Source organism: Zonotrichia albicollis, chromosome 8 (genome assembly GCF_047830755.1).
Source record: "Zonotrichia albicollis isolate bZonAlb1 chromosome 8, bZonAlb1.hap1, whole genome shotgun sequence".
In the NCBI taxonomy this organism is placed as follows: Eukaryota; Metazoa; Chordata; class Aves; order Passeriformes; family Passerellidae; genus Zonotrichia; species Zonotrichia albicollis.
In genome coordinates, this window is record NC_133826.1 from 12,112,302 (window position 1) to 12,135,797 (window position 23,496).

General features: G+C 37.5%; 2 protein-coding genes across 8 annotated transcripts in view; one reads left to right on the plus strand and one right to left on the minus strand.

The window, feature by feature from the left end:
* Positions 1-5,118, plus strand: part of AK5 (adenylate kinase 5) — an 86,036-nt gene extending 80,918 nt beyond the window's left edge. For both annotated transcript variants that reach the window (XM_005482160.4, XM_074545991.1), the window contains exon 14: positions 861-5,118. In XM_005482160.4, the coding sequence (XP_005482217.2) occupies positions 861-968 (108 nt within the window). In that variant the 3' untranslated portion in view covers positions 969-5,118. The remainder of the gene's footprint in view (positions 1-860) is intronic.
* The window catches only part of ZZZ3 (zinc finger ZZ-type containing 3), a 58,442-nt gene continuing 35,905 nt past the window's right edge, over positions 960-23,496 (minus strand). For 3 of the 6 annotated variants that reach the window (XM_026790456.2, XM_014263740.3, XM_074545965.1), the window contains exons 4-13: positions 18,932-19,070; positions 17,414-17,561; positions 17,211-17,332; positions 16,848-16,919; positions 16,578-16,679; positions 15,548-15,643; positions 11,283-11,435; positions 8,350-8,484; positions 5,729-5,829; positions 960-5,359 (exon numbers count right to left, since the gene is read on the minus strand). In XM_026790456.2, the coding sequence (XP_026646257.2) occupies positions 5,215-5,359; positions 5,729-5,829; positions 8,350-8,484; positions 11,283-11,435; positions 15,548-15,643; positions 16,578-16,679; positions 16,848-16,919; positions 17,211-17,332; positions 17,414-17,561; positions 18,932-19,070 (1,213 nt within the window). In that variant the 3' untranslated portion in view covers positions 960-5,214. The remainder of the gene's footprint in view (positions 5,360-5,728; positions 5,830-8,349; positions 8,485-11,282; positions 11,436-15,547; positions 15,644-16,577; positions 16,680-16,847; positions 16,920-17,210; positions 17,333-17,413; positions 17,562-18,931; positions 19,071-23,496) is intronic. The other 3 variants (XM_026790457.2, XM_005482159.4, XM_005482158.4) reach the window with 3 other exon arrangements.

Here is a 23,496-nt window from a genome sequence, read left to right on the forward strand (position 1 = left end):
ATCAGAAGGCATTTGAGGAAAGGAATAATCAGCAGAAGCATCTGCATGGAGTACACAGCCAGTGTGAAAGCTGCTTCTGTCACTGCTGTGAGGGCTGAAGACAGCTCTCCTTCCTCAGGTGGCACAGCATGGGATGGACATGAAACTCCTTGCTCAGAACAGCTCAGTTCTGCCTCATGTTTTCCAGGGAACACAGACAAGTATTACTGGCTGCAAGTGCCATTCCTCTCTGCTGAAATGCAGCTCTCTCATCTTCAGCACAGGAGTGCAAATTCATCTTGTTTTTGTGAAGTACAGTAATGAAAAATAGCTTGGTCAGATAACTGAATCTTTGGGATGCTCAAGAAAAAAATTGCTTCAATGAAAGTTGAGTTCTTATACCACAAAAGCAGTGCCCTTATAAAAGATAGGGGCAAAGGATGTCATAAAACCAGAACCAGCTCACCAAATACAAATGCACTGGAATTCATTGATTTGCTAAATTACTGAGGAGTGGCCAGAACCCAGAGTGCTGTGCAGCCCTTCAGGAGGACCTCGCCAGGCTGGAGTGATGGGCAAAGAGCCCTTGGCATCTGTTCTGCATCAGGTGTAACTTCGCTTTAAAACATGAGTACTTGAAACTCCCTCACTTGGCTGATGTACTTTGCTACAGACAATCCAGCCTGCAGAACCTTCTTACAGAAATCTGTGGAAACAAAATCAGTAATCTGGTTTATTAAGCTGCTCCTCTACATTAGAATGCTTCTACCATGAAGCAGAACAACTTCATTTTATATTAGAACAGTTTTTTATTGCAGTGTTTAGATTCTGAGATAACTCTGTGTAACTTAATCAAAACTGGTTTTTTTTGTGCTTCACAGGTTGATGCAGAAGGAACACAGGAGGATGTTTTCCTGGAAATCTGCAAGACAATTGACTCTTTTCTGAAAAAGGAAGAGGCAGCATTTTTTTCACCAGAAATGCAGTAATGGTGTGTGAGGCGTGTACCCAGCCTTGCCCACGTGCACCCCACAGCCATGATTTGCTGGTCAAAGCAGAGCTGCTTCCTTGAGAGGTATCTGGAATTTGTGCACGTGGCATGTTACCCTAGATGAAATCTTAGTTCTGAGAGTACACCCAACAGAAAGTGGTCTGAATGCTAAGCCCACTCTGAGAACTGTATTTTGATTTCTTGGGTGTTTGCTCTTCATGGGTTAAAAGCAGCAAGGTGAGCAGCAGCTCTGGTTTTGTGTTTCATGGTCACACACATTCCATGGGAAAGGGGGCAGTGCCTGGCCAGCAGGGAGCTCCCCACCCACCCCAGTCACTGTCCAGCAGACTGACAGTAGGGTTATTGCACACAAGTTTCCCATTGATTATTATTTTTTTATTAACAGTATTAATTTTTGTGGTATCACTTAGCTTGTTCTTGGGCTTTAGTGCCTGAAACCTCTTCTCTGTAACATGCAGCTCTAAGGGAGCTGGAATCACTCAAGCTACAAGTTAAAATAACCTTTTCACACATGCCCAGAACACTGTTGCAAGGAGAAAAATTCACTGAAGATACAGCTGAATGTTGCGGAAGTCTGTCAACCCATTATTGGGAAGCAGACACCATTTTTGAGACAGTCTTGTCTTCTGCTGGGAATGTTATGATTTTGTAACTGACTTCCCAGTTTTGTGAGCTGAGAATGATTATTGTATTGTATAGTTAAATGTGCAGTCCAGTAATGATCCATATTAACAGCACTTGTGCTATAGCTATTAAAGTCCATATGTAAAGTTGGTTCTGAGCCAGAACATCTCATGTCATCTCTAAATTTCACTTTGGAAGTATTTCAAATGCAAAATTCAGATCATCATCTGTTGTCTTGTACTGGCATTGCCAAAACTTGGGAAGGTGTGGTGGGGTGGGAAACCAAAAAAATAGGAAAATGTCAGGGATTATTTAATTCATATTGCTTGCACCTTTAGTAAGCCATTTATCTGTAATCTGCAAAAAAGTCTGTAAAAGTGCTATTGTATTTCTGTTAAGGTTAACTAAAATATTGTGGAGTTTCTTTGGTATACTGACAGCTAAATAAAAGCTTGTTTGACATTGCTGTAAAGTAACTGCATCCTCTTACTGGAACTACTGGATGAATTTACAGTGAAAGTGGGTTGCATGATTGCTTGTGCTGTCAAAGGTGTACTTTATGCAGCAGATTTGCATTTTTAAAGTTACCTTTCTTGTAATGAAGACAATACAAATAAAACATGTACAAAAATGAGGAGTAGTGATTTCTGTTAACAGTATATGTGGGTTTAATCCTTTTCAAAGCACAGTACATGACTTGAAAATATAGCTCAAATCAGCATGCTTACAGAGTATGTCCTTTTTCCAACCAGGGCAGATTCTTCTGTTTTCTTTTCTTCCTTAGCATTGGCCCTGTAGATGCCAATTCAATTATTTTTTAGGGTCTGTTTTACGTTTTGTTCTTATCCTTCACATCATGGATGTTCCTTCTTTCCTGGGTGCTTCTATAGCCTACATTTACCTCTGGTGCTCTGGAAGTGCTTCTCCAGCTCCAGCCAGTGCCATGGAACAGCAGCAGCAGCAGCGCCTGCAGTACCACAGCAGCTCCCCAGGGCAGGGCAGCTCTGCCCACACCAGCCCCGTGCACCAGCAGCTGCTGCTGCTGCTTTTTGAAAGAACACTCTGCAGTTACCACAAAGTTGCAAATTCATCTGGGTAGGTTTTCTGGAGTATTTTCTATGATATTTAATTACAGTAGAAGTTATAAAGTGTGGAGTCTCACACTTGTGCAGGATGGGAGCAAAGGCAACAATCAGCTGCTATTTTGTTGGGGTTTTTTAAATCGAATTACAAAAATTATTATCCATACACTTTCAGTTTAATTTTTCTTTCTGCTTCTTCTGTCTTTTCTGTGTAAAAAAACAAAAAAATCCCATGCTTGATTTGGTGTTATGTGCATTAGATACCTATTTGCATACGTTCATAATGTATGCAGGAACAATAGCTGCATATGCATGCATAGGGAAACATTAATATTTATACATATTCAATAAAACAGGACTTATCCAAGACACTCTTGAGTGATTCAGACTTGAAATTATCCTTTGGCTTCCAACCTTGTTCCAAGGATACCAAGATCTTTTGTTCTTTCCAAGCTATCCTAAACTGATGACTGAGTATTTTCGCTAATTTACTTTTCTTATTTTATTCCCATAATTTTTTCAGGATACAAACAGAAAATTAATGTTACCACAGATCCTCTTCCCGATAATATACCTTCACCAACTCTAGTTTCCTATAAAGACCATGAATGATGTGGAAAGCATATTTTCATGGTCTTAGAAAGCCTCTCAGAGCAGTATCTTTTCCAATTAAAACTAAAATACATCACGGGAGTTTTGTGTTGTGTTTTTTAAGGTATATTAAATTTATCTAAGTATACGAGATATGTGAGATACTCTTACATATGATACTTGCTCAGTGTTTTAGTAACTGTACTGTATTACTTTCTAAATAGATTAAATGCCTACATTCTTTCTTCTGAAGCAAAAAATAGCTACACCTAAAGTTACTGCAAAAATACTGATCAATTTATAATTAAAGTTACTAGGTGCAGCCAGCCAATTATCCTTCCTATTGCCATCTTTTGAAGTCAAATTAGTTTGTTTTCTAGCTAATTGCTCTGAGTATTCTAGCTTCAAAGCAACTGGAAGTCTATTACAGTTATAAAATAATCAAGTGTTTCTGAATCACAAGCTATACATTTCAATAAAAAATATATTAAGTAAAATATGTCACAATAATTACAAAGCTTCTCAGACAATGGTATACACTGTACCAAGGCTACTAAAATCTGGATTTTCTGTGGTCTGACAAAGAAGTCTGTGAGTGAGGAGGAGAGAACTGGAATGCTAATCCTGCCGGCCGGAGCGGCACAGGCGGCGCTGGGTGACCGAGCCAAAGGTCCTGTCCAAACTTTCCATCCTGATTAAAGAGTCAGAACTACACAGAAAGGAAGTCACAGCAAGCATTCTATATATAAACAGACTGTATCCACATAGTTTATTTCTCACAGTTCTCCTGACAATTGAACATTATTTAAGAACATACTGTATACACAGATAAGAAGAAACATACAAAATGTTTTAAATGATGCACAACAAAATCCAGCAGTATAAAAGAATGCATGTGAACCCTTGCTCACTGCTCAGGCTAAATTTAATCACTGTTTAAATAGTAATAAAAATACAATCTTTCATGGATCTTGTGCAGACTACAAAAGAGGAAAAATTATTACCATATATATGATTTATATTAGGCAGTTTTCTTTGACGAGTTGCACTAACAACTCCAAATACAGAGGCAGAAGGCTGTGTATTTTATTTTAAAGGAGTAAATGTTGAGTATTAGAGACTTTACACAGTTACTAGCACTGGCACTTTTCACCATATTTTGTACACATCACATGATCATCTTATATAACATTACATTTAAAAAATATATCTGAGTGACAATTTTATAACATTCACACACCATGAGCTGGTTAAGGAAGCAATGCCACAGTTGCCCCCTGTAGTGCTTCACTGTTGGTAAATAGAGTTCGTTGTGGTTTTAAAAAAAAAAATTTAAAAATTGAAGGTCAACATGATTAAGCAGCTCCGATTTAATAAAGGCCCGTAGCCAACCATTGCTGAGACAGTGAGTATTTTTAGAGTACAGCCTAGAAGCAAACACTGTCATTGGTTAAAACCTTGCCTAAAGAAGTCAGTTACTGTGCTGAAAACTATTTCACAACAAAACTGCAAGCTACTAAACTGTTTTTATATAAATACTTCATCTCCTCTGGATCTCATTATAACCAAGTTCTTCAAAGCCTTTGGAATTTACTCTATCTTTAATGTGTGCTCTCATTTCTGGCTCACCCTTTTGTATGTGTTTCTTTTGTTTAGATTCACCACCTAAAAGTGACTAATGTGGTGAAAGAAAAGTCTCCCAGTGAAACCTTCTGCACACTAGGAATGTTCAGCTGCTGTTCAGTGATCTAGAACCATGACAGCTCAAAGCTGTAGTTTGACAAGTACACCCAGGAAGCTGTCATGCTGTGAGTGACATTTCAGGGAAAGCAGAGTCTTTCCAAAATGTGCACAGAATTAACAATGGTGCCATTGTTATTTTTCAAAGAGGATAGTAAACCCAAGTTGGTAGATCTGCTTCCCATGTCATCTATTTGCTGGAAAGTAGTTTGGGTCAAGATAATTGTAACTGGTGCCCTGGGACATGCAGTAGTCTCTGTCTAAAAATGTCTCTGCTCTGTAAATAGGTTCTAACTGGTGATCTTCCTTATGAATCTCTGTTTCATGCAGACTGCAAGGGAAAGAAAAAGATAACAGTTTAAAAGTCAAATACTTTCCTTATATTTAACTTTCATAAAAAGTGATCATATGAACAGATTCAAACCAAACTGGATAGCAGTTCATTCATAAAGTCTAATTCCCCCCCTTATTTAACTGTACCAAATTTATTTGTCCACTGTATTAAAGAAAATTAAATTATACATCCAGAATCTGCTTACAAAATGTATCTCCCACAAAGAGATGCTAAATTATCTTCAACTTCATTCAACACAGGCTATGTGTCCTGTGCTGGAGCAAAGATTTCCACCCTACATAGCAATTCTGCAGCAGAGAGATTCAGTGTAATGACAAATAGCAAGTAGAAGCACAGGCTGCTCACCAGTCAGAACAGGAATCACAGAAATCCAAGGACATTTCTGGAGGGCAGTCTTGGCAGTGCCACCGAACGCCCTGGATGGGCTCAATCCCGCAGTTATCGCACTGTGGAGCAGAGGGAACAGCACTGAGGAAGCAGCAGCTGAGGGAGGCACTCCCATGCCTACAGTGCACACCAGCTCATCCATGGGAGTCTCTGTGTGTCTCTGTGCCATTGCCAGCCCCCACAGCTGAATTCCCCTCACCATGTGGATAAAGAAGTCCTCATTCTCTAGGAGAGGCCCTCCAGAGCCCTGAGGATCCATCAAGCTTTTGCCTTGCTTCCCACTCCCCAAATGCCCCCACCTTGGCACCACCCTGCTCGAGCAAAGCAGCCCAGCCCTGCCTGCAGACTCTCTCATCCTCAGGTGGCTCCAAAACTGCTGTGACACAGCACAAGGATGGGATGCTTCACACAAGCCCAGCCACATGCAATGTCAGCCCTTCCATGGCAGAGGGAAGCAGTAAGACCAGACAAGCAGAGCTTGTTGGGCTGCTGGGGCTGTGGATCAGGGCACACTGATGCCCTTTCCAACTCAGGAAATGCAGTAACACATCATGGGTGGGCTGGAACTAAAGCCAGATGGCCAGGAAGGAAGGGGAATAACATGTTCAGAGTAGGAAACAGAGGTCTGGAACTAAAATTGAGCAAGGAGAGAAGAACTAATCCCAAATGCAAGAGTGTGGCATGAAGAGAAAAAAATCAAAGATAAAACAAAACATGAAAGACTAGATGAAAAATTCACAGTGGTACAGAAAAGGGGCAAAAGTATTTGATCAAAAGAAAGAAACCAGGAAAATGGGACTTGCAGGCAAGGAGAACTTTTAAAAAACCTGAACTATGAAGAGTGCTGCAGGGACAGGACTGAAAACAGATGTGGGAAACAAGCCTGTGCTCCCATAGCTCATCCTCTACCCATCCATCAGAACCTGAACTGCTGTCTCAGCACCTGTGAAACCCAATGTCACAGCAGCTGCTGCTGCCACCACCGAGGCACTCAGGGTCACCAGCACCTCACACAAGCCCTGCCACAGCTGCTCCCCTCTGGGCACAGATGCTTTTCCAGGGTGAGGCTGGGAGTGAGCAGAGACTGAGCACACCAAGAGCTGCTCTTTGAAAATACCAACTTCAGAATGATGCTAGAACTGAAAAATTGGCTCCAGTTATCTGAAGTTGAGGACCAAGACAGTGGAAAGCCTTGACCTCAGTTTTTATGCTCCAGCTCCCCTCTGCCCTATGAAACAGAAATAATACTATGCCTTTCATTTTTTAATAAAGAAAAGAAGTATTTGCAAATTGCTTGGATATTATAGCAGTGAAAGCCATAAAAAGCCCACAAGGGATTCAATAATTCAATATTCAAAGCACAGGTTGAATAATGTGCAGTAAATGAGGCCAAAGGCTCTGCAGAACCAAATCTGCTCTCAATGGCTGCTTATTAGGTAAGGTCTGTCCAGCCTACAGACTGAAGTTCCTGAAGGAAAACAGCCCATAATCACCTGATTTCTCAGCTTACTATAATGCATAATACAATCAAAGTCAAATGCAAAGAAACTTTCAAACTTTAAATGCTTGACACAGTGTAATGTCAATTTATTTCTCAGGATAATTTTATGTAGAAAAAGAAGTTTGTTGAAGTCTGGTCTGACTGATTAAAGCTTCAAGTTCTGGGGGAAAGAAAATGCTTATTTAAAAAATCCCCACAAAATGAAACACCAAACATACCATGCCAACTAAAACCAACAAAAATAAGAAGCACCTTGGTGGTCTGTCTTAAATCTGTCAGTATCAACTGATGAGGCTGTCTTAATTTTACAGTCAATTTGAACTGAACCTTGAACTGTCCTTGCATTCTTATGCAAATGGGTATCAGAAAATAAATCCATCTCCATAACACTAAAGAAAAAAAACCTATTCCAACAGTTACAGTAGCAAGTTAGACACAAAATCCCTTGCAAACCAGAAAATAAGATTTCCAGAGTGCCCTTTCTTTCATGTTGCCTATTAATGGTTGTTGCTCAGAAAACACATCAGTTTAACTTAATGGTTTTTTTTCTTAATTTTACTTGAACGTTGTTTTATGTCCTTGCTTCAACTTCTGTCATTTATTACTTGATTAGATTGTGAAGTTGCTACAAAACAAAAAACATTTTTAATCTATTATTCTTATCCAAAATTTCTGTCCCTTCTTTGGCCTCGGGTGGAGGCAAAATTGCTCCAAACTCATAATCAGAAAATTATTATTAATAATCACTGTCAAAACAGAATGTAGTGTCAAATGGAATTCTATTATGATTTAACAAGGCTCTAATACAAGCTGTATTTTCATAATGTGGTGAGAAAAAAACAGCATGTTTATTAATTTCCATATAACATCAGCATTCAGTCAAAGCTGAGCCACCAGAAAGACTGAATTATGTGGGCTGTTTTTCTTAAACAAAATGAGGGAAAACAGATTCAGCGAACAAAAACTAAGCAACAAAACTTGCTGTATTCCATGAAATCTTTTCAGGAAATTCAAACCACATTCTCTTGGAAAACTTCTACATTCCACTGAGCAACAGAAGAACATCTCTTGCACTCACCTTAAATCCCACGTGCTGCACAAACCCACTTTCTGCATGCATCTGCTGGAGTTTCTGCTTCTTCAATTTTTTAAACTCTAACAGTTCTTTGTATTCAGGTAACTCTCGATATGTTACTGGAATACTCTCTTCATCCTGTTCAGGGTAAAAAAAAGCCAGAAAAATATTCTTACTTAAGAATACAGTAACTAGTAAGACATGAATTTGTTTCCATAAATCATTATGTATGATTAATAGTATTCAAGAAATTGATGGCATTATTCTAACATACTGGAAACATATTTTTAAAACCATAACACTCATATCCAGTATTAACTTCTCACCTTTACTGATAAGAGTAAAATGCAATGAGAAGCACCATGCCATGACTGAAAGAGTAGAACTCAGTTATCTAACTCCCTTTATCTCTTTACTGTCTCTTAAGAGCTTATAAAAACAGGCTGCTATTTTTTCATAAATTATGAAGCAGTTTGTCTCCCTGCAGGCCAGTGCAACCATCTTTGCCAGAGAGCTACAACAAATGCTCCTCTCTTTTTCAAAGACATGCAAATTCTGTTTTTTCTCACACAGTTTCCCTCAACAAAGATTGAGGATCTGCTAAGAAAGGACAGAAGCTCTAATTCTAGTTCAGATGCTCATTTCAAGGCAATGATTTTATTGTAGCAGCTGTAGTTGGTAGATGTCACCTGTTTTCAAAGATGACAAGTCTTCACTGATGTAGAGCAGTTTTCACATCCTACACTGACAGAAACCTTCAGGTAGGAAAAACAACTACAACTACAGAATAGTGATTAAAATTCTTCTAATGTAGCCTGAATGTGTAATTTCCATCTCTTTTTATGAATCTGTGAAGATTGAAGATTCTGTATTATTTAGTAAGTTTATTAAAGGAAGTGAGGGAAAGAAGCTTTACTACATTTCTGAACGGCTTTATCAATTATTTAATTGCAATTATGAGCCTATATAAAGGACTAGGCTGCAAACTATCAGAAAAAGTTATGGTTAAATGACACAATTCAGTTGTGTAGTGATAAGCTACATTTTCTGTAATATAAAACAGAGATTCACCTTCCACACAAATCTCAAAAGCTTTTCTGAGAAAAAATGCCCGTCACAAAAGAACTGATTACTGAATAAAGTATCCTTTAATAGCTCCTTGTGTGGACAATTCATTCTGGAATAGTAAACAGCTGTGTTCTAGAATAATTATAGATTACTCACGAAATTGAGAAATCATAATTGAAAGGTAAATGAACTCTGTTAGCAATAGTGGGTCTTCACTTGAAAATAACTCATTTATACCAAAACATAATTTTTCAGGAATAGTTATGACTGGTAATAATCAGGCAAATCTTTTTGTCTTTACACAGGAAAAGCATGTGGTAATTCCACTGTGAAATCAAAGAAAACCTTTTTTTCCTGCTACACTGCTTTTCTTCTGCTAAATGACACAAAGTATTTTTCTCCAAGACAACGACTGTCACTAAGAGATCTGACTTGTAACACTGGAATAGAAGCCTTCATTTTGAATATAGTTTACAATCCCTTTTTGCTTCCAAATTGCTATTATTTTGCACTGATTGTGGGGACCTTTTGGGTAAGTGAGCTCTCCTGTGTCTTTCTACCTTACTGAAAGCCAGAACTGGATCTATCTGGAAATGTTACTCTAGTGAAGGAAGAAAAGATTATGCCAAATTAAAAACATGTCACTGTGTGGCACATGACCACTATTATAACTGCTATGGTGCCCGCATTAATTATGAGTTAGGGCACCATGGCAAAACCAAAATGTTTCAGGAAACTGTTCAGAACAATTAGAAAATATGTTTTTAAAGCCAATACAGAATTAAAGCATGTTAGCTCAAAAGAGGTTGCATTGCATCTCTTCTAACATGCATTTTGCTTTCCAGGCCTTTTAAGATTCTTATTGGATTATGCCAAGTTACCAGGAATGGCTGTGGATGAGCTGGAAGACCATCACAGAGAGAACACTGAACATGAGCACAGATGGGATTTAAGACTAGGAAGTAAAAAAGTAAATGTAATATTGAAGGAAGACTATGCAGTGCAGGTAAAAAAGTCAGTAAAAAAAATGAATGGACTGATAGTGGGTGGCCTCAGTACTTGTGTTATGCAACAAGCTTTTCACACACAAGATGTCACTAGGCTCACAAAAAAAAAAAAAGAATTAACTCATCAGGTTCTTCAGTCTAAGGAAAACAGGAAAACCACAGTGATTCACACCAGCTGTGAAACTTGCCCAGCTCCCAAGCAGTAGGATATAGTCCTTCTACAATTCTGTGTGGAAATGGGAACAACATATGTCTAAATTCCTGTTGTATTATTGCATGGGATAAATTAGGAAAGTAGTACACTCCATGATGCAGCAATTCACTGGGTTAGGATGTCTACTAGAATGTGCCTCTAAGAATACATAAATATGCTTGCTGATTGCCAATTCACTCTGTTAGTTCACACTTTGAAGTGGATTTTACAAAATTCATAATTAATTCAGCCAGTAAAAGATTAAAAAAAAACAGTGACGCCAATAGCATTTGAATTTTACCAGGGCTCTATGTAACCTTTCTAAAACACATCTTTAACCAGAATCCCAACTATATCATCTACAAGATTTTCAAACCTCTCTTGTACCAGATCACTTACTAAAAATAAGCAGCTAGAACTTCTTTGAGATATTTCAGGACAAAAGTGTTTATGACTTACAGACTTCCTTCCTGATTCGGTCTGAATTCTTTGCTGTCAGAAGCTGTTATAGTAATAATGTATTTATAATTCAGAATGGCTCACAAATCTTATTACAATTTAATACTTCCCTGATGATATTTTATGGTGAAGATGCCTTATCTATTAAACACTAAACAAGGTCAAAGTGACAGCAAGCAAGACATTCTCTGACTGATGAAATGACATACCGATACTTCCTCTTCTGCTGCAGTGTCCATATGGCTGTGAAAACTGCATCTGTCATCATCTTCATCCATATAAACTGGAGGTTCATGAGATGTCATGAAAGTTGAAGGTTTGAAAAGATGTTTATTTAAAGGATGCTGCCGTCTACTTGATGACTACAGTGAAAAAATGGTATATTTTTAAAAACATTCCTTGGCTATTATTTAGATAATCCTCATTGATACAACTGCCTGGAATTTATTCTTTCACATTAAATATTGTATAATGTTTCCAATTACTTATATTTATATCTCTGTATGACAGCTGCAGTTCTTCTCCCCCATAACAAGTGGAATTCAATGAACAGTGCAATACTTTGGTAAAAACGCAGCAAAGAAAGAACCCTTACCATAAAACCCCAACCACCTAAACAAGTGAGACTGACAGCAAGAGTAAAACACAAAGTAAAGCTGTTATAGTTTTGAAGACTGAGGACCAGAGAGCAAAAATATTAAAAAACTTCCAACAGTGTGTGAGACTAAGCAAGGAAGTAATTTTGCACAGGTCCAAGAGACAACAGGTCCATGCTTGACACTTATGAACTTCTTGTGCTTGTGCCTTAGAAAAAAACCCAAGTCTAGACCTATTGTCCTGGTGCAGGAAAGATAAAGCAATTCATTGCAATAAAAAGAGGATTCTAAGAGTTAGAAAGAACTGCTCCCTAAAGGTTTCCATTTCCACTGCAAGAAAAAGGAACATAAAAAACATTAGATGAAATAAATTACTCCATTAGTGCACATCTAGAAACTTTCAACTTTAATGCTGTCTGAATGTGTAGAATGATGCCTGTTTTAAAGGAAGTTACTTAAAGGCACTCAGCCCCTATTACTTATTCTCCAGGGGAGAATATTAAATATCAAAAAGAAGAATTTGGGGTGAATGAAACTGACTCAACCCCTTACTTAGCTGCTTTCCAGACTAGCAGTTTGACATTTAATGTCAAAACTTACATTCCTCGACTTAAAAAAACCCTATAGTGTGAATCAAAAACGTAAACATAAAAAGTGTTTTTCCTAACAATCACAAAAGTGAGGACTGTTTTACACAGTGCCTAGCTGCTCATACAGCTAAAACAAAAGGAATACTTGCAATAGTTAGTACTTTCTCCTTTTTAAGCAAGAGCTTTTACCCCAAAAGGTTCCTGTATCAGTTACAAACCTGTAATATTACAGTACAAGCCTTTATCTCTAAAGAGGGATGTAGCCTTATTTTACAGTTGTGTACAGTTAAAAACTAAAGGCACAGAAGACAACAATGATTTAGATGGAATGCCTCTATGCAGACAGAAGTACCAGGAGGAGAGCTCTGTTTGAGATTAGCTCTGTTTGGTCTTAATGGAAGAGATGAAGTCTGTAATAACAACTGGAAGGTGGTACCTCTGATCTGCAGAGCTACTACAGTACAAAAACAACAAGAATTTCTTCTAAGACTACTGTACTAGATCTACTGTGTTGGATTTTTCCACTTTCTGCCTTATGATCACCAACTACCCGAGTTTTGGTGTTTTTATGATTTCCATTAAGATTTCAAACCTTTCTAAAATACATCCACGTCTAGATGACATTTCAGCCTGAGCTGACACAGTGATTTACATATTCTGTTAACAGAAAACAGATCTGCATTCAGTACTAGATCTGGAGTCAGGAAAGGAAAACTGTGACTATTGCTTATACTGCAGCACTGCCAGCATGACAGTGCTGTGACCTACAAATTGAACTCAGGATTTGAATTCTCTTCCTTTGCTGAAGAATAAACCAAAATATTACTTAAAAGCAGACAGTTAAAGATCATTTTCCCTGTGGGAAATATATCTCTAGATTAGGCTTAAAAGCAGGTGCACAAATGACATTATATAAGGATTAAATTGAAAATTATAAGCCATAATTGAAGAACCGAATACTAAAGTCCTAAGTCTCTGATTCAGTTTTATTTTCACCAGCAGTAGGTAATAGTTATACAGGAAAATAAACTGATGCATCCTGCTTAATTTCCAGTATCATTAGTTAGAAGAGACATATGTCATATGAGCAGATATACAAAGTTAACTTCAACAAGATGTTCAAAAACTGAACAGGTTTCTCACCTCTCCAGTAACCATTTTAAATAAGTATCCTGAACAATCCCCATGGAGAAATGCAAGTATTTTCTTGTGAAGCATCCATTTTGAGACAAATCTTTACCTGAAAGATATCTATGTTTCTTATTTTCCCATAGCTATGTGCTTTAAGTATTAGCATCCAGTTTCAAACTTCCATTACCGGCAGTAAAGCAGATCCACTGCAGTTACAGTTACTTAATATCAAAATTAGGACAGGCATTATTACCCAGGCTTCCAACAGCCCCTGCATTTCCTTTCTGCCACACTATTTCCCCACTGGAGACCTGGGAGTAACTAAGCTGGCATGGTGCTGTCAATCTGTGCTCTAAGCACACAGCTCTATCAGCAGCCTGAGAGCTCAATTTCTCCACATACACTGTTGATTTCACTTTTTCATCTGCTTTATTTCTTACACAGGATACAAATATAGCACAGGGATGCTGCTTAGTAGAAACCAGGGCAGAACGACCTTACTCTTATGACCTGGCAATGAGGATGTGAATCACACTGCAAAAACTGACCTAAGTATTGGATATCTTCTAGATAGAAGCCTAAGAAAAATCTGTGTGATGGGACTATTACTCTTGCAATGTGAGATTGTTAAGAATTTTACACAAAATATGTTTTGCTCTTGATTATACTGGGTTTGCCCACAGTGCAATTACTGCTCAAATTAGTGAAAAATTACAGTTAAAATGTCCCACATCAACTGATTAAGTACTCACAATGTTTATGAAATACAGTGATCTGCTGCCTGACAACATTACACACATTCTGTAATGATGGTCTTTCCAAACAAAATTAACAAGAAAGAACAAAAGGTTTGGCCAAGGTAATTGTAAGTGGTAGAGTGACATAAAGAACTCAAACAATTATAATTTTCAGAACTAAATTTTCAATGCCTGTTGAAATCAGCCACACAGTATTATTATACTACAGAAATTAACCCCAACCATTGATGTAATTTGGATTTCTGACAGATGAATCTCCACAGTATTTAAGGTATCACTGTTTCCAGCTGGTGTTTTGGTTCTTCTGCCAGAAAGCACTTTTCCAGTAGACAAGGGGGCAGACAGTCATGTCTGCACCTTCCCTGCCTCTGCTTACAGAGCACAATAGTAGATTAAACCCTGGTGAAAGTAAAATGGTATTACCATGATGGATGGCAAACTGGAAAGGCTCCAACACAAGCACTCACTGTTTGCAGTAACTTCAGAGATTACCTGGAGACAACTAAGGGTGTGTAACACTTTAATCATTACACACCAGCTGTGGTAATCTTTGTATCAACCCATGGACAGCAACTTTTGTTTCTAACCTTGCAAAGAACTAAATGTGCAAATTTGCCTTTCTGTACAATCAATGGAAAGTTTATGATTTATCAGAAAACATCATGGATACCTGGATGCAAACCAGTAATGTTAATCCACAAAATGCCACTGTAAGGGGTTTTGAAGAAGTTTTGTAAATATTGAGGTACAAAAAAACCATCCCCAAATCCAATAAATAAAACACTCATGAAACTTGACACTTCTCTTTTACTGACTATGGACCTTATTAGTACCCAAGAGCACCTTAAAGATTATTTAAATCAAAATATGTGACTGATCTGCACAGAAATTTAGTCTTTGCTTTTGTAAATTAAGTTTTTTTGGGACCATATTTTTTCTCATCCATTCCAAGATCAGAAAAGCACTGTATTTTAATGGACATTTTGGCCTTAAGCCTATGCCTCAGCTAATTCAGCATGCTCAGTTATACATCATTTTCTATGGCTTTATTAATTAGAAGATTACTGTACAGTATGAGTTATAGGGCTCCTCATCTTCTTCCAACAAGGATTTCACTATCACTTTCTGACCAGTTATGGTAAACTTACAAATGAGGAAGAAGTGCCCCAAGACCATCACTCTACCCTGCCTGTTCAGCTGCAACCTGAACACTTCACCTTCCCAAGAGCTGCCATTGTGAAACCAGAATTAACATTCAGTTCACTCCATAGTGCTACTGGCAAAAGAAAAGGATTGCCTCATTAATTAACTTGATTAATCTATTAAAAGAATTACTGATTCCAACTAAACTTCCACATAAATGCAAAGAGAAATACAGGATTCTGTAATATTGTCTCACCTTTTTGGAATATAAATATAAGTTTGGTGTTCTTCCTGGAACTGGAATACCAGCTTTAGTCAATTTAATAAAATATTTCTGCACTCTACTGGCAACCTAGAAAAAACATGCAACAACTCAGTGTCAAATGAAATGTAAATGGTCTTCAAAGTTTTACAGGGTTGCTACATTGATTCAGAATAACAGGAAAAGAAATCCTCCAGATTCTACTTTGTGATAACTTCTCTAACCGGTACCTATCTTGCAGTGCTGCATTTGTGCTATTTCCAGACATCTTGACAGCTTTCAGAGAAAAAATTACCCTTCTTTAAAAATACAAAGAAGATCTTGCAAAAACTGTGATAGAAAGAATTTCAGTCGTTTACTTCCAGCTGCAGCTAAACTCCTCCTTAGCAATGCCAAATACATTATCCATGGTTAGGACACAGAAAGTAGGTTTCCATTATGAAATCAGCATGTCTATTTTTTCATGTGGAGAAATATAGATAAGACCAGAAATTAGGAAATCCAGTATACTGAAGTACTGAATTATATTTTTATCTGAAATATACAAATAAAATAAATGAAATTAAAATACTGTAAACACAGAACATCAGCATTTTTTTACTTCTGGTCAAAATGGAGAAATCTTAAGGGAAAAATTCCCACAAGTTAGATGCAGAAATACTTGGTGTCTCCTCATCTGTGTCCTTCTTCTGTCTGTGATATTTACATGTCAGCCCACTCTAGAGGACTGAGGTGCAGGAATTCAGGCACTACAGTGTAACTCAGCCTGAGCACAGCTGGTGTCACTGCACTTGCTGTATAGAATTAAATTCATGCTGTCAAGATCTAATGAACAATTAGGTTTGGCTTTGGGGCACATTTAACATTCTGTATTTGAGATCCATTGTTATTGGTGAAATGCAGGCCCTGCTGCTACATTCTTAAAATGAAGTGATTACTGAAAATACACTGAATTTTCTTTACTGATATTAAAAAAAAAAAAGTGAAGATAAAGGATCACTTCTGGAAGTGTTTCACATGTTACCTGCTTTGCTGTTCTATTTCCCAGCTCATCTGCTATCTTCTGCCACCGTCGGGACTCCACCTCCTCTGGTGGATACTTCAAAAGCAATTGCTCCAGTTTTTTCTAAATCAACAGCAAAAAGGAATAAATACATTTTTCCAAGTACAGTTATGAGCTGTCAAATATCTAAATACATGTTTCTGATCTCCCAAGTGCTATAAACATTATCCCACAATTTGCTTTTATGCTCATGTATGCTTCCAGAGCTACAAAATTAAAGTTTCCTGTTACCTGTTCCTCTACAGTCCACAGCTGGTTAAAAGTTTCAGGTTTGGTCTCATCACAAAGTCGCCCTCTTATCATCTGCTCAAATACAGGACATAAAATGGAATATCTGTTTAGAAAAGTTATAGCTGGGATAATTGATTTGAACCCTCTTTCTACTTAACTTAAACCAAAACCAAACCAAAGCATGAGACTTCAAAACAAAATCTGTTGAAATCAAAGCTTAGTTCCAAGATCTGAGTACAGGAATGGCATGTCATCACCAACATGAACATTTGAAGTAATAGTTAAGACACAATCCATATTCAAAAGAGAAAAAACAAATTTAATTTACTATTTTGCAACTTTTTTTCTTTCCTTTTGCACAACTACCTGTGGGCGACTGTTAGTGGAACCTTCTGGACCATCACTTAAAGGCAAGACAGAGTACGAAACAGACTCTCCATCCTTCTTGGGATCCAAAGGACTTTTTGGTCTTGCAGGGATACCTACTGTAAGCAACACAAAGGAAGAATTATTGAACTCCCACACTGGTCATTTCTTCCTTGTAACAGAAGCTCACTTGCTTTTACCTTTGTCAAAAATCAGCTTCACTCTCCTACTGTTACGTTTTCGGTTTTTGAACTCTCTCTCAAAGTTTCCAAGGCTAGTGGTGTATTGGTCCCAGGCAATCTCAGGGAGCTGAACAACTCTCTGAGGAAATGGAAGACCCATATCAACCTGGAAAAAAAAGAATGAAAAGTAAAAAGCAATATTTAATAAAATGACTTTATATCCAAACTAAAACCTACAAATACTGAAATGCTCCAAAACTCAATGCTGCTTTTTATTTGACAGATGAACAGAAAACCAGAATTTCTGAAGTGCCATGCAGCACAGGTTTTTTTATAGAGAAGATGAGATCTTTCAAGAATTATACACAACAGTGCATATAAAATATGCAGCGGCACGGTCAATGATGGCTTATTGAGCATAAAACTTTAAAGAGTGCATTTCACAGCTGAAATCAGGTGTTTCACACTTCAATAACCTGTTTCTGACTGTCCTTTATTAAACACACCATTAGCTGAGAAGGTGCACCTTTCTTAACCCAGGAACCCAAAAGATTCAGAGTTTTATCACCTGATACCTCATCTCCTCCCATCAGAGAAATCTATGCCTATTTTGCACTGATTTTGCTGTCTTCTGCCTAGAACAAAACTTCTGCCAAGCTCATCTCTTGATTTAAAGGTCAACTGCAAGACCATTATTCCTTTGGTCCTTTTTGGACAGAAGTACACCAGAGTACTTGAAACTGTCCTTAGTATTTCCCCATAAAAGACTAGCAAATGCAACATTCTTACCTCATTTATGCTATTAAAACTTAAAAGAAAGACAATGACTAAAACCAAGGCGCTTACTTATACCCTAGGTATCTACAGACCCAGGAAAATAGAACCATAACTTCATTCTTCACTGAAATATATGTTGCTATCACACTAGAAGGTCATGTGGTTGCCAGTGGTAGATGCTGCAGCGATACAGGATTCAAGCTGAAAACTTTTCTTCAGTACTCCTGTTACTAGGGGTTTTAAAGCTTGAAAAGAAAATGTTTCCTTATAGAAATGGATTCTCCCCTATCAGACAATATTCAATTCTGTTATCTGTAACACAGGTATGTTTTCTAGTGTTCACTTTGGGTTTGGAATAAAGGCTACATCTCCTGCTCTTTAAACATGCCCTACCAAATTAATTCCAAGCACAACATTTCATTTCTCAAATGAGAAAGATGAGAATTTTTTGATCTGATACTCCCAGTCACGTGTAGACTTCAAGTTGTTTTAAAATAGCTACACTATAATTCAAAATTTAACAATTTCATTTTTACATACCAAAAAAAAGGCAAGGAAGCATATCTGATAAAATCATTGAAGATCTATGTCTTACAGATCTAGCAAGAAAGTAAAGAGCTATTTTTGCTCAGCAGTTAAAAGATTCTAAGCTCATAATTTTTATGCAAGTATATACATGTTCTTCAATTTCTACAGAGCCTGAATTACTAGTTATTAAAAAAAATCCAAGGAAGACTTAGGAAAAGTCCATAGAAATACCTTCTTCTGGAGTCTTTCCACAAATCCAATAGGATCTTTCAGTGCTTCTCTCTGGTGTCTGCCTAAACTTTCAAGGTCTTGAACTGCTTGAGTACGTTGAGCCTCGAGTACAGCAATCGTCTGTAACAGTCTCTGATAACTACAGAGACAAAGGAAAACATCTCACTGCAATTGCCTTTAAAAGTGACACCCCCCACCTAGCCATGGTTATCTGCCAGAACCTACCAGATTTCATAGCTTATCTGAACCATTTCATAACATTTTTACTGAATTAAAGTAAAAATAAAATAATTTTAAGACTACGTGAATTTATATAAACCCATAAGGGAAAATATATTTAACTCTCCAGTGGCTTCCTTTAAATCTGTAAATTTTACAGCAGCTGAAACAATATGGTATACTATATTCATATTCTCAATAGCTGTAACCAACACTTTGCTTACAAAGTTAAAATACCACAAACAAAATGAGCTAATTTCTCTTCAACATCAGCTTCCTTCTACCCCAATACAAGTGGCTACCACAGAATTTTAGCATTTCCCTCAACCATCCAAACACTGGACAGGAATGGTCTATAAACACAGCATTTTATAGAAGCCCCATCTCAGAGCAGAATATGAGAATCATTTTTGAAATGTAACAACAAATCAAGGAAAAAGTAATTTGCAAAATAAATTCGAATCAGATTCCCCTAAGAATACAGAAGCTGAATGAAAATGTCAGAGTTCCCTCAAACGTGCCCCCCCAGAGTCACAGGCAATTTGGAGTGTCTATTTCACAGACACGTTCAAGCATCACTGGTGGGGCTGACATGCCTGTACCCAGTAATGGGTGCATTCCAAACTGGTTTTCAGAAAGCTAACTCAGACTCTGGAAACCATAGGACATTTTAACACAGCCTTTAAAAAAGTTAACTACATTTAATACCTTTTATTAGCTTTAAAGTAACAGTTGCCCACTTCAGTTTCTGAAATCCCATAGCTACCCATGGCCCCTGTTGTTGCAAATTATTATGTATTAACTTTTTTCATGCTAGTATTTTCTGACATTTCATATTACAACTGTAATTTAGTTCAGCACAAAATACACATACTAATATCAGGTAAGAGCAGTTCACTAGTACAGTATTTCAGTATATTTTCTTTCTGTTCCCTTATTGCTAAAACAAAGACAAGCCTGGCACAATAAATTCCATGTGCACTACAGAAAAGACCCAGAGTTTACTGAGTTTTTCAACTGACTGCACTAATAATTGGGTAAGGCTTTAAGCGGACAGAAGTAAGCAGTCTTAAGGCAAAAGACAGGCTTTGTATCTTCAAATATTTAAGTTTCTACCTGGACATTAAACAGCTGCCTCTCTATGAGAGAAAGTAATCTTCTTTCCACTCAAATGTAGCATTTACAAAAATTTATAAAACATTACTATACTTTTTGAAGTTTGAAACTAAAATACTGAGCTTGGTTAAAAACAATAGGACATCATTCTGTTATGAATTTATTACTATGTACATTTGTCTGCATATATTCAGGTTTTCATGGAACCGAGACCTAAAATGCTTAATATTGAACAGTACTGAATATTTTCACTACTGGGAAAGTACTCCAGTTTCTTCTAATCAAAAGAACTCTGCATAAAGCAAGATAACTGATGTGGCTATTTTTCAGCAGGTGAAAAACCAACTCCAGGAGCAGCAGCAGCAGCTTACAGAAGTGGTGACAGAGATCAGAGCTGCTGGGACAGCAGCAGGGCTCAGGCCGCTCAGTGGCTGTGGATGAAGGTTTGTACCCAGACCCTGCCCACAGCACGTGTGGGCCCTGCAGACTCCAGGGCAATCCAACAGGCAGGATGCCAGCAGATGCAGCTGGAACAACAGAACAGCTTAAGGATACCTGGGGAGAGGATTTACCCTGGACAACAAAAAGCCTGTTTCCATCAGCAGGTGCCCAAACTTGTGCTAACAGAGCTGCAGTAACAGAGGCTCAGCAGCTGCACAAATTTGCATCTAAAAAAAGGCAGGTATTTAACTTCTCTTTCTTGAGCCATTTTACTTCATTTATTCAAATTGTATTAAGCAATTGATTTTCTAAATGAAATTGAAAAAAGTAATAATTTCATTTAAAACATGTAAATACATAGAAGTAAATGTAACTAAATGTTGGAGATTTAAATGAAGTGATAATTTAATAATGATTCACATGTGTAAAGGGAAGAAAGAAATCATCTTAATCAGGTAGCCTTAAATAATTTAGTCAGAATGGAAAGAGATGAATTTACATTTGGGGAAAAATAACACAAATCCAAGAATATTCAACTTCAGTTACTTCCCTCATTAAAACATTCACATGACCTCACTGAAGAGGTCTTTGTGGAATTAAGTAAAAATACAAGAATGTCAGGATCATTCAAACAACATTGTCACATGATACTGATCTGTGGCTACAGAGTAGCACTATAATTTGAGAAAAGGGGTTTTTGAACCAATTGTTCAGAATAAAAGGTTTCCCAGCATTTTTTTGCAGTAAGACATGGATTAACTTGGAGCTATTTACTTTAACTTCCATATTCAGTTTTTATGCATTAATATATTCTGTAAGCCCAAGAATAAGACTGCAGTTTTATCAAATGAGTATCAGAAGTACTGAAATACACAAAAATAGGGATTTTGGGATATTTCATTGCCTGGGAAAAAAAACTGAAAACACTAGTCCTGAAATACACAATCTGCACATTCCATGTTCTGGTACTTGCTGCAGAACTGCATTCTCCCCAAACCACTGCACATCCCTTTCAACTTCCACAGGACCTTTTAGTGAGCTGTATGTCCGCAAATGTTCTTTCAAGTTTTGAACAACTGCTATTCCCACAGGTTTGTACAGGCTCTCTCACCCTGTATGACTGTAACAAAGCCAAGTATTTCTCTGAAAAAGCAGTAAGCTACAGAAAAACACAAACACCCTGAGCCCTTTCTTGAAGCCTCTGTCAATTCTGGCTTCTTAGCCTCAAATGCTACCAGAATGCTCCTGCTGCATTATGCAAGAGGTCATGTGAATTGATAATTTCCAGGAGTATTTTAAAAAGTGGCTATGAATTCTACTCTCTATCTTTCCAGACTCTTTGTAAGTAAGCACAATTCTGATCCAAACTACTTCCTGCAGTTGTGTTAAAATTCTCCAAAATTGAAAGTCTTTTCTAAAACAAAAAGTAGCTCATTAATCTGCTGCAAAACCAGCTCCACCCTTGATGAGGCACTCAAAGAGCAACCAGCTCTACATCATTCAGCTACAGTTCCATCATTTTCTCTGAAAGACCTGTCAGGAATTACCAAGGAAAATTATCCCGTAAAATTTGCCAAACCCAAACAGTTTTGAGTAAACTCACAGACAGGTTCCTTCCTCTGCCTGAAGTTACACTTTCCTCAGTGCTAAACACTAATTTGTTAGCACATACAGAACCCAAAGCAGTTTTATTTGCAGGAAAACTTTCACTCCAGAGAATGTGATTCTGTTTCCACAATCCCACTATGGAAACACTCTTGCAAGTTCTTACATCATGTTAATTGCCAGGAAGCTTCTGGATGAACACTTGAATCATTCCCCACAGCACAAAACAGCTTCAGAATCTCTGCTGAAAAACCTTGATTAACATAGGGTTTGAGGGACTGATATTTCAAAAAGGAAAGCTGCTTCTTACAGATTGACACTGATCAGCAGAAATTCCTGCTGATTCAGTTTTTCTTTTGCAGTGACAAGTGTTCCACTCTTTTGGACTGCTCCATGAAATCATTATCACAGAGCAGAGCCAGATTTCTGGAAGTCATGCCATAAGCAATTAGTTCTTACACAATTAATTTCCATGAATCTTGTTCTAACAGTGATTAGGGACACAGCAGCCTCCTCTCTTGCCTGTGACAAAGCTTGAGAACAGCACAGCTATGCCTTAGTGAGACCTACTTCCATTCTGATCCAGTTTGCTGAGATCTACTTTCAAAATGCCTCTCCCCTCCATTCTTTCCCTTCTAATAGCATTTACATTTCCCATCAGAGTCACAGGTTTTAGTTTCTCTGTGTCAGGACCTAACAGCAACCTTTAGAAAACACTATATGAATAAGGAATCAATCTGCCTTAACAATTGCATGTTTCTTAAGCTAACTCTTTTTTTCTATACTAAATAACTTGGCACTGACCTATAAAAGGGGCCACATCATTCTGAATTTTAAAAGAAATTTCATTTTTACAGTAAGAGTCTGTCAGTCACAGTCTCTCCACGGTTTCTGCAGGTTTCCCCTCCCTTGAAGAGAATATCCTTAGCTGAATGAGTGATGTGAGCAACTGATAGTACAAAACAAAGATTTTATCTTTTAGGTAGCTAAATCAAATTAGTGGGGAAAATAAAGTGGCTGTTGATAACGTTCACACCAATAAAAAAAAAACAACAACTCTAAATCAATATCCAAAGTCAGCTGAAAGTACTTTGGCAGCTGCACTCACCTTACATCACTCAGTACTTTGCAAAAATATGTATTCTGATGCCTAATTAAAAAGAAGTTATTTATCCTCTTGACTT